Source organism: Bos taurus, chromosome 17 (assembly GCF_002263795.3).
Source record: "Bos taurus isolate L1 Dominette 01449 registration number 42190680 breed Hereford chromosome 17, ARS-UCD2.0, whole genome shotgun sequence".
In the NCBI taxonomy this organism is placed as follows: domain Eukaryota; kingdom Metazoa; phylum Chordata; class Mammalia; order Artiodactyla; family Bovidae; genus Bos; species Bos taurus.
The window spans coordinates 42,049,776-42,066,710 of record NC_037344.1 but is presented as its reverse complement, the minus strand read 5'-3'; the positions used below and the strand labels follow the sequence as shown (position 1 = coordinate 42,066,710).

Here is a 16,935-nt window from a genome sequence, read left to right as displayed (position 1 = left end):
GATGTCACATTATTAACTAATATTGATTAAATAAATTAATACATTCTGCTTTGGCCAGCAAAAAGTGAGCCCAGGTCACCATAAAAGTATTGGCAGAGCAAACTTTAAAAATAGACTCATAATGTGTGCATGCGCATGTGCTAAGTTGCTTCAGTCGTGTCCAACTCTTTGCAACTCCATGGACTGCAGCCCACCAGGCTCCTCTGTCCATGCCCTCCTCCAGGGGATCTTCCCGACCCAGGAATTGAACCCGAGTCTCTTACATCTACTGCATTGGCAGGTGGGTTCTTTCTACTAGCGCCACCTGGGAAGCCCATGTTGAATTTATAGATTAAATAACAGAGTAAAGAATGCTATTACAGTAGAGTGTTAGTTTTGTCAATTTAGAGACCTTTATGCAGAGGAGCCAAATTATTTATATTTGCTATTTCTTTTGATGAAATAACCTATCTTTCCCTTTGTGTTGTGCTGATATAGCCTAAAGGTTCAGAATTGAAACCATGCTCATCAAATAGACTTAAATAGTCTACTTTATTGTAATGATTTTTTTTTGTTTTGGCAATGTTTATTTCATACTTCTAAGACAGTTTTTACAGATGTCTCTTTCACGGCTGTGATATTTTATAGATTTTCTCACTTTTTCCAGAAAACAAACTCTTTAATACCTTGTTGTGTAATAGTTAAGAAAGGTACAAGCTATTATCTGTATAGAGATAACACTATATGTCTTCTAAGGGGAGAAATGTGTCTAAGACAAAGCTTGTTCTTCATGACTTGTTACAAATACCAATCGGAAATAGTAGCAATGACTCAGGAGGGTAAGAGGATACACAGGTGTGGAGAGCAGTTATATTATAAGTGGGTCTTTCTTTTTCCTTCCAGTCACAAAGAGTGGGCTTATTAACTTTTCAGCTTTGCTGAGGTATAACTGACAGGTGAAACTGTAAGTTAAAACGTGTGTGATGATTTGATATGTTTCTACACTGTGAAAGGATTTCCCCCATCATGATAATTAACACATCCATCATCTCATGTATATATATTTTTTCTTTTATAAGAACATTTAAGTTCTGTCCTCTTAGCAAATTTCAAGTACACAGTAGTGTTACAACTATGGTCACCATGTTACACCCTAGATCCTCAAACCTTATTCATCTTATAACCATACGTTTACACCTTTTACCAACCTCTCCCTCTTTCCCATACTCCAAATTCTTGGCAATCACTTTTCAACTCTCCATTCCTATGGATTTGACTCTTTTTTTTTTTTTTTTAAGATTCGACATATAAGTGATACCATGGCGTATTTGTCTTTCTCTGTCTGGTTTATTTTACTTAGCATGATGCTCCTCAGGTTCATCCATGTTGTTGTAAATGATAGTATTTTCCTTCTTTTCTTAAGGCTGAATAATATTCTACTTTATATGTATGTGTGTGTGTGTGTGTGTGTGTGTGTACCACATTTTCCTCGTCCATTCATTCATTGATGGGTGCCTAGGTTGTTTCCATACTCTAGCTGTTGTAAATAATACTGCAGTGAGCATGAAAATGCAAGCATCTCTTCTAGATGTCGTGTTTCCTTTGGGCATATACCCAGAAGTGGGATTGCTGGATCTTATGATAGTTCTATTTTTAGTTTCTTGAAGAATCTCCATACTGTTTTCCATAGTAGCTTTACTGGTTTGAATTTCCACTAATAGTGTACAATCTCTTCACATTCTAAACAGAATTTGTTACTGCTTGTCATTAAAAAAAAAATTATTGTCATATAGTTGATTTACAAAGTTCTGTTAGATCTCGTCTTTTTTTGGTAATAGCCAAGGAACATATTTCTTAAAAAAAAAAAAGAAAAGAAGCAAATGATACCCCCAGAACAAGAGGCTGGAAAAGTAGAGAGACTTAGATTTGTCTAAATACAGAATATATGTTCGTGGAAATAGTATGCTGAACAGTGTGATATCAGAGAGGCTTGTGCTTGAATCTTTTGTGTACTTGATGTGTTACACCCTAAAATGAGTGAAAAAATTACAGAAATTAAGGAACAATATTTTTTCTGGCATCGCAACCCTAAAGGGACGTTGACTGTAGGGTTGTGATGCATCTGCAAGTTAATGTCATATTTTACAGTAGAATCTCATCCTAAAGAAAATGAACCTTTTGTTAGTAACTCTGTTGTACAGTTGAGGTTTTGTTTATTAATATCCCCTTAGAAATTTCCCTACAAAGGTCTGCTGAAATAAAGGAAGTCCTAAAATTTGGAAGCTTCAATATTGGCCAGAGCTTTCCTCTGCACTTCAGGTCTTTTTACTTTAACTCCAGAGCCTGGTGGTGGATGCGGCATTAAGAGCTGCAGACAGAGGTGGAGCAACTTTTGAAGGAAGGAGGCAGCCCTTTTCCCCAGTGTATAAAGTTCATTATCTAACAAAGAATCCATTGAAGCAATGAGTATTAACATTATAAGGATATTTTAGCCAATTCTGTTTGTAAAACATTCCTTCCTGCTTATTTGTCTTTTAATTCAGATGCTAAATGTCAATGACTAAACAGAAAGCAATCTTACATTTATTCACAATCTGTAGCTGTGTAGTAGAAGAAAAATCACAGCCATATAAATATTCCTGAAACTCTCCAACCTCCAGGGCTATGTGCTCCTTCAGCTTTTCGCATCTTAGTTTTTAGCTTTATGGTTCCTATTTCTCATGTCTGTATGTTCATCTGCATTCTGCTGCCTTCCATTTCTGTAAGGTCTCATTATTAATGCTGTAATTCCCTGGTGGCTCAGACCGTAAAGCGTCTGCCTGCAGTGCGGGAGACCCGGGTTCGATCCTTGGGTTGGGAAGATCCCCTGGAGAAGGAAATGGCAACCTACTCCAGTACTCTTGCCTGGAAAATCGCATGGACTGAGGAGCCTGGTAGGCTACAGTCCATGGGGTCGCAAAGAGTCGGACATGACTGAGCGGTTTCACTTTCACTTTCACTAAAATCATCAAATAAATGTAATCATCCTCTTTTGAAGTTGTTATGACAGTCATTTATTATATCAGTTTGTATGCTACTGCTGGTGACAACTGAACTAAGACCCTCAAATCAGTAAGAATATAGATTTGTTAGAGGTGAAGTGTGGAGAAGGCAATGGCACCCCACTCCAGTACTCTTGCCTGGAAAATCCCATGGACCGAAGAGCCTGGTAGGCTGCAGTCCATGAGGTCGCTTAGAGTCAGACACGACTGAGCGACTTCACTTTCACTTTTCACTTTCATGCATTGGAGAAGGAAATGGCAACCCACTCCAGTGTTCTTGCCTGGAGAATCCCAGGGACGGGGGAGCCTGGTGGGCTGCTGTCTATGGGGTCGCACAGAGTCGGACACGACTGAAGCGACTTAGCAGCAGCAGCAGCAGAGGTGAAGTGGCATCTGCTGTATGGTTATGCTTAAAATATTTGTTGATTTCTCCATTCGATTCCTACCTTTGACTGAAATCTGTGGGTTTTTATAATAGAAAATGTAAACTTTTGCATTCAAGGGATACAATTAAGTATTGTGATATATTATAACAGTCTATATACATATTTTGCCTTGTCAGAAATACATAAGAACTCTTTCATGGAAATAAAGCCTGTTTATACAATCCATTTTCTTCAGTGTAGACATGCTTTGTAATTATATCGAATTATTGTTACACTACAATCTGTGATCCTGCCAAACTTTCTATGCCTTTCTGCTGCATGAGTTTTTTATGTGTTTTAATAGTAGGCTTCAGCTCTGTTTGGGCAACACAGTTGTACCTGTCAAGAAAAAAACTCATATTTGGGATCAGCTAAAAGAGCTTAATTCTGGTTCTTGGAAATTACTTATCTTTGTTGTTTTAAAAAAATTTTATTTTATATATTTTCTTCTCCATGTAAATCTAAATTTCTTTTCTTAAAACTTTCTTAGTTTACTATTCTATACATTTTATTGCTTTTGTTATTAACTTTCCAACATTGTTTCATTTATTATAGGATAATATTGACATGCTTGCCCCATTTTTTTTTTGTCTACTTTGCATCTTAGATACTCAAATCTTAAAATATTTAATTTCTTCCCTTGCTATTCATCTTCAGGGTTTGTGCCTTGTGCTGGGCTAGATAGTTGTCCCCTAAAGAGGAACTTATCCTAATCTTTGGACCCGTGAATATGTTATTTTACACAGTGGAAGAGACTTTGCATCTGTGATTAAATTAAAAGTCTTGCAATGCAGATTATCCTGATCATCAAGTGGGCCCAGTGTAATCACCAGAGTCCTTAGGAGAGGAGACAGGAGGGTAGAGTCAGTAACAGGAGATGTGATGTAACCAATGCAGTAGAAGTGACATGAAGAGGATGCAGGTGAAGGGATGCAGACAACCCGGCCATGCTGGGCAAAGCAAGGGATCAGACTGGCTGCTCAGACCTCCAGAGGGAACCAGCCTGGACCTCAGCTCAGTGACTCTGATTCTGATGTTCTGAACTCCAGACCTAGAAGGTCAAGATCAGTCTTGCTTTAAGCCACTGACTGTTGGCAATAGTTTTAGCAGCATTCAGGAACTGATACACATGCTGGTGGACACTAGTTAATAATTTTTTTCTCCCAAATTCTCTTGGAGAATTATCTGATTACATATGACTTTCTCCCAAATGCTGCTAGAGGGCTATCTGATTATGTACATTACTGTTTCCATATATGGAAATGCAAAAATAGCCAGTCATTTTTTGTGCAGTGATTAATTACTAAAAGTCTCACTCACTCAAGTTATTCATCAAAAGGACATAACCAGAAAGAGAAGCTATGCTTTTATTAGTTAATATATACTGTATACCTGTCTCTTTTCCTTGTCAGTTACTTTTTAGTGGATTTACCTCAAAATGAAGGTAAATCCTTTTTAATCTATTTCTTCTAGCTGTTTTGTTCAGAAGCTTTGGTGATTCGACATCATAAGTCATAGCATTATACAGTTGGCTCTTGAACAACACGAGTTTGAACTGCGTGGGTCTGCTTCTACCATTTTCACCATAATACTATCTGTGTACTATAGTACTGTATGAGCTATGGTTCGTTGGTTGGCTTAATCCATGGATACAGAGGGCTAACAATAAAGTTACATGTGGATTTTTGGCTGCATGGAGGGTAAGCACTACTAACCCAGTGTTGTGCAAAAGTCACCTGTCTTAGACAATCAGGAAGGATGAGAAACACCCCAGTTTTATTTTCCCTTCTTGTAATTTGTCACTATCAACTGATATAGAAAATTTGCACCATTACATAAGTGGTGTAAATAATGCTGGACCAATCTCCTAATCTGTCAAAATGTCATGAAAATTACTTCTTCACTACTGTATTTAACAGAAATATATTGAGAATTTTCTGTGTATCTGATCTGGCAGATTGCAAGACTTACGGAGGTTATAGTTAGGGTGGCTGCATTGCACCACATAGCAGGCACCCCCAATCAAAATAGAATATTGGCATAGATCTAGAAAAATTTAGATAGTCATATGCTGTTACAGAACAGTATTTAATAAAACTTTTAAAATGTCATATTGAGAAAAATAAAGTGTAACCTAAGAATTTTTACTGACGTTTGGTTAGCTTGTAGTTCTTGCATGAAACGTCTAACCTCACTAAGGATTAAATTTAAATCCTTTTCAAACCAGGCTTGGTTGAAAAACAAGCTCTGTTGCCAGAATTTTAAATGTAATCCTGCTGGATACCATGAGATTTGATCTTCTTTGTTTCCATGAATGCCATTTTTTATCATAAAGAAAATAAAAGAGTAAAAATTGCATATATAAGTGTTAGGTAAAAATTACAAGTAACCGTGCTAGCTATCCTAACGATAACACAAGATATAAAACAGTTCTTAAAACTAAAATATCATTAATGAAACAAACTACTTTTAATGTCTTCTTGTGAAATTTTTATTGCCTTGAGAAGTAGCTTAATTTGGGTGTTAATTGGTACTGAAAATCTTGGAGAACATCCATGTTCCAGATCATGACTGTTTGTGTGCTATTTGTGATGAACAATGATAGTTTTTGTCACCAAGTTCTTTCAAAACAATTAAGTAATTTTCCAGTGATAAAAGAAGTCTGTTTCTGATGGGAATTTCTTCATTGCAAAATAATATGATCGAGTTGTAATTATAGTGATTGAGTAATTGAAAATGAAAATAAATAGGTTTCCAAATTAGTTATCTTAATGTAGAGCATTTGAAATGCCAGTAACTAGCAATTATTTAGAAATGCTCATAAAAAAATGAACCAAAGCATACTAACTAATAAGCTTTTATCTTCTAATGAATGTGGAGCCAAAGCTATTAATTTAAATTGTAAAAACTTTAAACACTCCTTATATAAACTTGCAACAACTTGTATTCACTATAATAATATGTAGCTACATAGCTAATGGAAAAGCATCTTGGAAGGACTTTCATAATGAGATAATAAATTGTAATGACCAAGAATAATACAATGAAGTAACTGATTTCCAGTTTTTCAGTGATGCTCATTCTAAAACAACTCTGGAGTTCTATTAAGAAATAAAATTTGATACAAGATTATAGTAGAGAGCCCAAACTAATAGTGTTTTGAGCTTATCCCAGTGCAGCTAGAAGCAAGAATTTCAGTAGATGCTGAAGGCACAGTTTCAAGATTTGTGACCTTAGAAAGGGGTTACTATTTAGTACAATTGTAGGTCAGTTGGCACAGTACGGAGCAAACCCAATGAATTACAGTATAGGCAGGATTTTTTTTTTGAAGCAAAAAGTCTATTAACCACTATTACCAACATTATAAAAGAATAGCAACATAATGAGTATGTCCCAATAAAACAAAATGCTTGCTTAGCACATAATACAGTCAGGTGAAGTTCATGTACTTTACGTATGTTTTCTCATTTATTCCTTATAAAAACCCTGTGTTGTGGGTGTGTTATTTTATCTCCATCTTATAGATAGGAGCCTTCATGCACCTCTTAACCCTCTGTCATCTTGCTTTTGTTGTATGCCACTCTGCTGTGCTGTGTTTAGTCACTCAGTCGTGTCTGACTCTTTGCAATTCCATAGACTGTAGCCCGCCAGGCTCTCTGTCCTTCCATGAGGGTTTTTGCTGAAATTGTCAATGGCTTCCTCATTTGCTGAAAGTATTCAGTTTGATTGTATTTGACCTTTGATGGTGTTTGCTCTGTTGACCATCTTAAAGCTTTTGACTCTAGTTTGGTGAAATCTAATGCCCAGGGTTTTCTACCTTTTCTCAGACTTCTAGCCAGCCCTTTAAATGCTTTTCTTCCCCAGGGTTTGCTTTGCCCCTGTATCCCTGCTCTAAGTAGTAATACTGGGCAAATTCTTCCTTAGTCCTGATTTTTAGGGGGTCGTGTTTTCAAGGTTCATTCATGTTGTAACATGTACCCCAATTTCTTTCCTTTTTATGGCAGAGTAATAATCCATGATGTAAATGTATATGCAACACTTGGTGTGTCCATTCATCTGTTGATGACACGTGCATTGTTTCACCTTTTCAGTATTGTAAATGACACTGCTAAGAAAAAGGGTGTACAGATATCAGTTGTAGTCTCTTCTTTTAATTTTTAGGGGCATGTGCCTAAGAGTGGAATTGCGGGATCATATGGTACTTCTGTGTTTCGCTTTTTGAGAACAAAGCACAATTTTTAAAAGGTTGAAACAACTATGTTTTGTGAGGACATGTCAGTGATTCATGTAACTCATTAAAGAGGGAACCAGCATCCTGATTTTAGCAGCTACACTGGCAAAGTTGCCTGGGAGCCATGCCTAAATAATGCCGAAAGACTCTTCTCAGTATGTGGCAAAGTCTCAACAGTTACTCATTTTTATCCAGCCCTGTTTCTAGAGGTGATTTATGGTATCTAATAATAATAAAAATACGATGAAGTAATTGAAATAGTACTAAATGTTCAGGAGCCATACAATGATACTCATATCAGGAAGTGAGCTATGCATTAATTCAATTGGCTATAACAGGGATCCCCAAATCCCCAGGCTAGGAACCGGTACCAGTACTTGTTAGAAAATGGGCCACAAAGCAGAAGGTGAGCAGCTGGTGGGGGTCGAGTGAAGCTTTATCTGCCGCTCCCCATTGCTCACCTTACGCCTGAACCACCCCGCTCCCCACCACATTCATGGAAAAATTCTCTTCTAGGAAACCAGTTCCTGATGCCAAAAAGGTTGGGGACTGCTGGGCTCTAGGGCTTAGCTTTTAGTTCCCTGAATGCCAGACAAAAAGGAAAACATGACGATAGGCTTACATTGTATTTCCCAGTAATAGGAAGCATATACAAGGATCTTTTGTAAAGCACTTAGATCAAATATGCCTAGCACACAGTAAATACCTGTATAATGATATTATAGTTTTATATGGATTAAACAAGTGAAAAATTTAAAAATTCATCTTCAAAATTTTCATGTCATGATCACTGACCGAAATAAGATAACATGGCTTTAATAACAGGCTTATACAAGATACATCGGCACTGTTATCTGACTCTTAAATATAAGTTTAGGACATGGTATTTTGTCATAATACCACGAATGCATGTTTGAGATACTGAGGATTAAAGATGCAGTTTTTGATGATTTGATAAGACACAATAGTAATGTTGTTTAAGTGGCTAAGTTGTGTCTGACTCTTTTGTGACCCCATGGACTATAGCATGCCAGGCTCCTCTGGGATTTTCCATGGGAAATTCCAGTCCATGAGATTTCCCAGGCAAGAATACTGGAGTAGGTTGCCATTTCCTTCTCCAGGGGATCTTCCTGACTCATGAGTCCAACCCATGTCTCCTGCATTGGCAGGCAGATTCTTTACTCTCTGAGCCACCAAGGAAACCCTCCACAGCAGTTAGAGGAGGTAATAAAATGGCTTTTAGTGTATATACTTTTGGAATACCAATCATTATGACGGATCATTCAGTGCAGTTCAGTTGCTCAGTCAGCAGGCCAGGCTTCCCTGTCCATCACCAACTCCCGGAGCTTACTCAAACTCATGTCCATTGAGTTGATGATGCCATCCAACCAACTCATCCTCTGTTTTCCCCTTCTCCTGCCTTCAATCTTTCCCAGCATCAGGGTCTTTTTAGATGAGTCACTTCTTCACATCAGGTGGCCAAAGTATTGGAGTTTCAGTTTCAGCATCAGTCCTTCCAATGAATATTTGGGACTGATTTCATTTAGGATGCACTGGTTGGATCTCCTTGCTGTACAAGGGATTCTCAAATAGTCTTCTCCAAGAACAGAGTTCAAAAGCATCAGTTCTTCTGTGCTCAGCTTTCTTTAGGAGAAGGCAATGGCACCCCACTCCAGGACTCTTGCCTGGAAAATCCCATGGACAGAGGAGCCTGGTAGGCTGTGGTCCATGGGGTTGCGAAGAGTCGGACATGACTGAGCGACTTCACTTTCACTTTTCACTTTCATGCATTGGAGAAAGAAATGGCAACCCGCTCCAGTGTTCTTGCCTGGAGAATCCCAGGGATGGGGGAGCCTGGTGGGCTGCTGTCTATGGGTCTCACAGAGTCGGACACGACTGAAGTGACTTAGCAGCAGCAGCAGCAGGAGCAGCTTTCTTTATAGTCCAACACTCACATCCATACATGACTACTGGAAAAACTATAGCTTTGACTAGTTGGACCTTTGTTGGCAAAGTGATGTCTCTGAGTTTTAATATGCTGTCTAGGTTGGTCATAAGTTTCCTTCCAAGGAGCAAGTGTCTTTTAATTTTATGGCTGCAGTCATCATCTGCAGTGATTTTGGAGCCAAAAGAAAACTAAAGTCTGTCACTGTTTCAACTATTTCCCCGTCTATTTGCTATGAAGTGATGGGACAGATGCCCTGATTTTCGTTTTCTGAATGTTGAGCTGTAAGCCAACTTTCTCACTCTCCTCTTTCACTTTCATCAAGAGACTATTTATTTCCTCTACCCTTTCTGCCATCCTTATGGGATGGTGTCATCTGTATATCTGAGATTTTTGATACTTCTCCTGGCAGTCTTGATTCCAGCTTGTGCTTCATCCAGTCCAGCATTTCTCATGATGTACTCTGCATATAAGTTAAATAACCAGGGTGACAATATACAGCCTTGAGGTCCTCCTTTGCTAATTTGGAAACAGTCTATTGTTCCATGTCCAGTTCTAACTGTTGCTTCTTGACCTGCATACAGATTTCTCAGGAGGCAGGTCAGGTGGTCTCGTAGCCCCATCTCTTGAAGAATTTTCCAGTTTGTTGTGATCCACATAGTCAAAGGCTTTCACGTAGTCAATAAAGAAGAAATAGATGTTTTTCTGGAACTGTCTTGTTTTTTTGATGATCCTGCGGATGTTGGCAATTTGATCTCTGGTTCTTCTGCCTTTTCTAAATCTAGCTTGAACATCTGGAAGTTCACAGTTCATGTGCTGTTGAAGCCTGGCTTGGAGAATTTTGAGCTTACTTTACTAGCGTGTGAGATGAGTGCAATTGTGTGGTAGTTTGAACATTCTTTGGCATTGCCTTTCTTTGGGATTGGAATGAAAACTGACCTTTTCCAGTCCTGTGACCACTGCTGAGTTTTCCAAATTTGCTGGCATATTGAGTACAACACTTTCACAGCATCATCTTTTAGGATTTGAAATAGTTCAACTGGAATTCCATCACCTCCACTAGCTTTGTTCATAGTGATACTTCCTAAGGCCCACTTGACCTCGCATTCCAGGATGACTGGCTCTAGGTGAGTGATCACACCATCATGATTATCTGGGTCTGAAGATCTTTTTTGTATAGTTCTTCTGTGTATTCTTTCCACCTTTTCTTAATATTTTCTGCTTCTGTTAGGGCCATACCATTTCTGTCCTTTATTGAGCCCATCTTTGCATGAAATGTTCCCTTGGTATCTCTAATTTTCTTGAAGAGATCTCTAGTCTTTCCCATTCTATTGTCTTCCTCTATTTCTTTTCGTTGATCACTGTGGAAGGCTTTCTTACCTCTCCTTGCTTTTCTTTGAAACTCTGCATCAAATGGGTATATCTTTCCTTTGCTCCTTTGCTTTTTGCTTCTCTTCTTTTCAAAGGTATTTTGTAAGGCCTCCTCAGACAGCCATTTTGCTTTTTTGCATTTCTTTTTCTTGGGGATGGTCTTGCTCTTTCTCTTCCATTCCAGTCCATTTTAGTTTGCTGATTCCTAAAATGTCGATGTTCACTCTTACCATCTCCTTTTGGACCACTTCCAATTTGTCTTGATTCATGGACCTAATTTTCCAGGTTCCTATGCAATATTGCTCTTTACAGCATCAGACCTTGCTTCCATCACCAGTCACATCCACGACTGGGTGTTGTTTTTGCTTTGGTCCATCCCTTCATTCTTTCTGGAGTTATTTCTCCACTGATCTCTAGTAGCATATTGGGCACTTACAGACCTGGGGAGTTCATCTTTCAATGTCCTATCTTTTTGCCTTTTCATACTGTTCATGGGGTTCTCAAGGCAGGAATGCTGAAGTGGTTTACCATTCCCTTCTCTGGTGGACCACATTTTGTCAGAACTCTCCACCATGACCCGTCTGTCTTGGGTGGCCCTACACGGCATGGCTCATAGTTTCATTGAGTTAGTCAAGGCTGTGGTCCATGTGATTAGATTAGTTAGTTTTCTGAGATTTTGGTTTCAGTCTGTCTGCCCTCTGATGGAGAAGGATAAGAGGCTTATGGAAGCTTCCTGATGCGTGAGACTGACTGAGGGGGAAACTAGATCTTATTCTGATGGGCATGGCCATGCTCAGTAAATCTTTAATCCAATTTTCTGTTGATGGGTGGAGCTTTTTCTCACTTCTAATAATAATAGGAGACCCAACCAGTCCATTCTGAAAGAGATCAGCCCTGGGATTTCTTTGGAAGGAATAATGCTAAAGCTGAAACTCCAGTACTTTGGCCACCTCATGCGAAGAGTTGATTCATTGGAAAAGACTCTGATGCTGGGAGGGATTGGGGGCAGGAGGAGAAGGGGACGACAGAGGATGAGATGGCTGGATGGCATCACTGACTCGATGGACGTGAGTCTCAGTGAACTCTGGGAGTTGGTGATGGACAGGGAGGCCTGGCGTGCTGTGAGTCATGGGGTCGCAAAGAGTCGGACACGACTGAGCAACTGATCTGATCTGATCTGAATAATAATATTAAATCTTATTATTTAATAAAAGATAAGATATTATCTCTTCCTATTTAAATATTTACATTTTGATTTGAAGTTGATGATCTGTTTCATTTTGATCATATCAAAAGGCTATGGATAGATAATATTTTGTGAATTTAGAATACTTGAAATAAGGATGCTTAAGCCCAAAGTGGTTTACACCTTGGACATTTTTGTGCATATTCTCAGTTCAGCATCTAAAATTAAAATCAAAAGACCTGAGCATGATGCCACAATGCTAAGTTTGACTTTATATACTAACAAGCCAATGTGGGTCAGAATGCCATTTCCCTGGCAAATAAATGTATTACGGTGTTAAATATGTTTCTAGGGTCATATATTCTTAGAATCTCTGTGTCTTGATATAATTCAGCTTTTACAAAGTTGTAAAATTAAAACTTTGGACAGAGGTAGAAAACTGAGGTAAGCAGCTATTTAGTGGATTTCCAAACCTTTTTCTGCTATTGTTGAATATAGCATCACATGTACAAATTTTGTACATACTTTTGTACATACTTTCTACTCTTTTGCATAATCCAAATCTTATTTGAATATCTCTCTAATCATTTACTTATATGAGTTATCGAGGATAATTTTTCTTTTCTTTCTCAAATATATATACAATCCAGTGTTATATATGGTTTTTTTTTAATTTATTTTACTTTTATTGAAATACAGTTGATTTGTACTGTTAATTTCTGCTGTACAGCCAAGTGATTCAGTTATACATATGCATATTCTTTTTTCATATTCTTTTCCATTATGGTTTATCACTAGATATTGAATATAGTTCCCCATGTGCTGTCCAGTAGGTGCTTATTGTTTATTCATCCTATATATAATAGTTTGTGTATGCCAATCCCAAACTTCTACTTCATGCCTCCACCACCCCCCTTGTAGTTTTATATACATATAAATTATTTTTGTAATTTGCTGTTGAGTAAAAGACAAGTGAAATATTTTCTCTTGGCTTTTTATTTATTTTTAACTAAAATTTATCCTACTTTGGGGGGAAGAAAAATGGTAATATATAGCAGTCCGTATGCTTTTATGGCAATACCAACTAACCCCCTGGTACAATTTGTGTTAGAGTAAAGCAATTATCGGTAAAGTACTGTGATGACACTTGAACTTGCAAGTGCTGAGAGGATGTCTGTAGAGTCATTAGAAAGACACAAAAGATACCCGAGCTATTGTGACCCTACTTGATGTCAGACGAGCAAGCATGTTTGGGCTGCTAATCTTTGAACCCTTTTTATTCTGGTGCTGAGCGTGTTCTTAAAAATAGCAGTAAACACACACATGCACGCATAATTTTTTCCAGGATTATAGAGTCAACATCTTCCTGAGGCAAAAATGGAACGATCCCAGGTTGAAGCTCCCTAGTGATTTCCGGGGCTCGGACGCCCTGACCGTGGACCCCACAATGTACAAATGTCTGTGGAAACCTGATTTATTTTTTGCAAATGAAAAAAGTGCCAATTTTCATGATGTCACCCAGGAAAACATCCTTCTCTTCATTTTTCGAGATGGAGATGTCCTTGTCAGTATGAGGTACTCTTTTTATGGCTTATATTTGTGGATTTATAGTTTTCTTTAAAAATCAGTGTGTCACCGAGGCATGTGTTAAACGAGTTCTAAGACCTCTGCTTCTGCTTTCAGGTTATCTATTACTCTTTCCTGCCCTTTGGACTTGACCTTGTTTCCCATGGATACACAGCGTTGCAAGATGCAACTTGAGAGCTGTATGTAAATGAGACCCTAAGTGACTATAGGAATAAAATGCTTAAAATTTCGAGACATTACATGCTACTAATATCGTAGATAACAATGCTGAAGCTAATGCTTTTGACTGTAAATAGGCATTAGAATTGGAGAAGGGAAAGACTACCCACTCCAGTATTGTGGCCTGGAGAATTCCACGGACTGTATAGTCCAGGGGGTCGCAAAGAGTCGGAACAGACTGAGAGACTTTCACTTCACTTCATTTCAGGCATTAGAATGGTAGCTCAGAAGGTAAAGAATCCACCTACAATATGGGAGACCTGGGTTTGATCTCTGGGTTTGGAAGATACCCTGGAGAAGGGAACTGCTACTCACTCCTGTTTTCTTTGCCTGGAGAATTCCATGGACAGAGGAGCCTGCCAGGCTATAGTCCATGGAGTCCCAAAGAGTCGTACATGACTGAGTGACTTTCAGATCACTTCAGGCATTAGAATAATTTATGTAGGGAAATTATAAATTTTATATTTTTAATATTTTATATTTTATTAGAATTATGTTTTACTATATAATTTGTACTAAGATAATCTTTTTGATATTTTGTTTTGGCATTTTATTAGTTTTTTTTTTAATTTCAGTTGAGTTATTTAGGTGTAGTTGTACAATTCTAACTTATTCCAATTGCCATCTTCATCTGAATTAGTAATATAGACAAGGTAAAGGAGAAAATGATGTCTGTCCTAATAACTTTTCTAATGTTAAAATAATGTTAAAACTATATTTATCACAGCAGAAAATTTGGAAAACCCTGAAAAAAAAATTAACTAAATGTTACCAAGCATTCACTTTCTATGGCTCTATAAAAAGATTGTTTACAAAATTGGATTTTGGATTTTCTTTGCTTCTGTGATCATGTATTTTTCAGTTTCTGAAAGATATATTATGTCTTCACCAAAAGGATTAGCTCTAAAATATGGTAAATTGCTATGAAGCTTGTCAGGTGAAAATAAAAGTAGGTAATAAAACTTGAAAAACTAACACTAATGTAAGGAGTCTTCAGCCTGAATACCCATATTCTGTGTCCTATTTCTACAGAGAATAACTTTATAAAATGTATTGTATGCACTTGATGATACACTTTAAAGTTACTTAGTGGTTATTTGTTGTTATTGCTATTTATTTTTAATTTACTGAAGCTGGATCCTAAATTTGAGCAATATTTATTGCTTTCTGACTATAATTTGAGATTTTGCAGATGTAAGTGTATGTATGTACCTTGTGTATGTGTTGTAGATGTGTGTCTGTGTATCAATATATATTTGTATAAATTTCAAATGTGTATATATATTCACTTCTGTTATTGTATACACTAAAGTATGGCTTTTAAAAATACAGGCATGAAAGAGTTGAATGGTAGGCTGTTACATACCATAAGCCCATGGGCCCTTGAATTATAGCCAGGTTACCTAAGCCCACAGAGTGGGCTCCCGGAGGCACTACTGATGGAGAGATGTCCCTTTGAGGAGCTGTTTTATTGTTTTTCTGAGGCCATGCAACTCCTTTAGGGAAGTTGGTAGTTAATTCTTCCAGAAAATTTGTTTTGGTGCTTAAGTTTTTCTGAAAACTTCCAGGTAGCTTATGGGCATAATTTGTAAATGTTTACATTCAGGAAGCTAGTATCACTTATTTCCTACTATTTTGTTGATGACAGTTCAGAATTCTGACAAAGACAAATGTACTACCATTTTTGACACCCTGGGATTTTACTTGCCATATGCTGATTACTTTAGCTTGTCCTTTCTTTAAGCCAATTATCTGTAACTTTTGTATGAATACTTGCATTAGTGGCCATAGATTTTTACCTCTTTACATTTCTAACGGAAGTTTCATGTAAGAATGGCCTATTGTTTTACCATTTCTATGTTTAATATTTGGATGTTTCAATATTGAAAAAGTGTTAATGTTATATCCCAAGCTAGTATTTTGTTTATTTTTGTTTATAGTTGGTTACACAACTGATGACTTAAGATTTATCTGGCAGTCGGGGGATCCTGTCCAGTTAGAAAAAATTGCCTTGCCTCAATTTGATATTAAAAAAGAAGATATTGAATATGGTAACTGCACAAAATACTATAAAGGCACTGGTAAGTAATGTCCTTTAAATTAAACAAAATGAAGTCCTATTCCAAAGATTTATTTCAATACTGTATATGCTAAGGACAGAATAGAGAAAACTAGTTAAAAAATAAGTTCAAAATTTATAGATGGTTCATACTGATATATTTAAATCTTTCATAAAATTACATTCACTTAAAGTTAAACATTTCTTTTACTCAGTAGATAGTTTTGCTTTTCTTTATGTAATTACAAATAAAAGAGTTTTCAATTTTTATTATTTTATTTTATATTTTATTCTCCAGGCAGTGATATTCTTAGATGTTGCCAAGAAATTCTGCTTTGGGAAGGGCCAGACATTATGGGTGTGAACATGTAACCCATTTATAGTCATCTGCTGTCATTAGGGCAGTTTTTTGATGTTATTTTTTGACTGCATATTCTTGATTCTCAAAAGCATTCATCTTTATAGTCTGCAGGAAATAATTAGCACATGAAGTAATTGGGCATTGGTAAATATTCACTACATAATATTCTTGGCCTAGGTTATGGAACAGCCGATTATGAAATCTCAACAAATTAATCTCATTCATTAAATTACATCAAGCTTTACAGAAGTGAAAATGCAGTACTCGCTGATCAATACTTTCATAATATGATTAGTATTCAAACCTTTGTGTCTCCTATGGTAGTTATAGGTTATTGAGGACTTTAGATATTAAATATAGTGCTATTGCCCTTAGCAATGTAAATAAAACGATGATTGATTTTGATCATTACATTCATATCAATAATCTGTCTAACTTGTAAATTGCCATACAGTTCTAAGTCTATATCAGGAAGTAAATCAAAGATATTTATGAATAGATGAAATTAAAGTTTAAGTTTTTGCAACATTT

The 16,935-nt window shown here is 37.1% G+C and overlaps 1 protein-coding gene across 1 annotated transcript in view; it reads left to right on the top strand.

The window, feature by feature from the left end:
* The window catches only part of GLRB (glycine receptor beta), an 89,313-nt gene that overhangs the window by 43,685 nt on the left and 28,693 nt on the right, over positions 1–16,935 (top strand). The window contains 3 exon segments of the mRNA NM_174071.2: positions 13,524–13,753; positions 13,862–13,944; positions 15,925–16,065. Coding sequence (NP_776496.1) covers positions 13,524–13,753; positions 13,862–13,944; positions 15,925–16,065 — 454 coding nt within the window.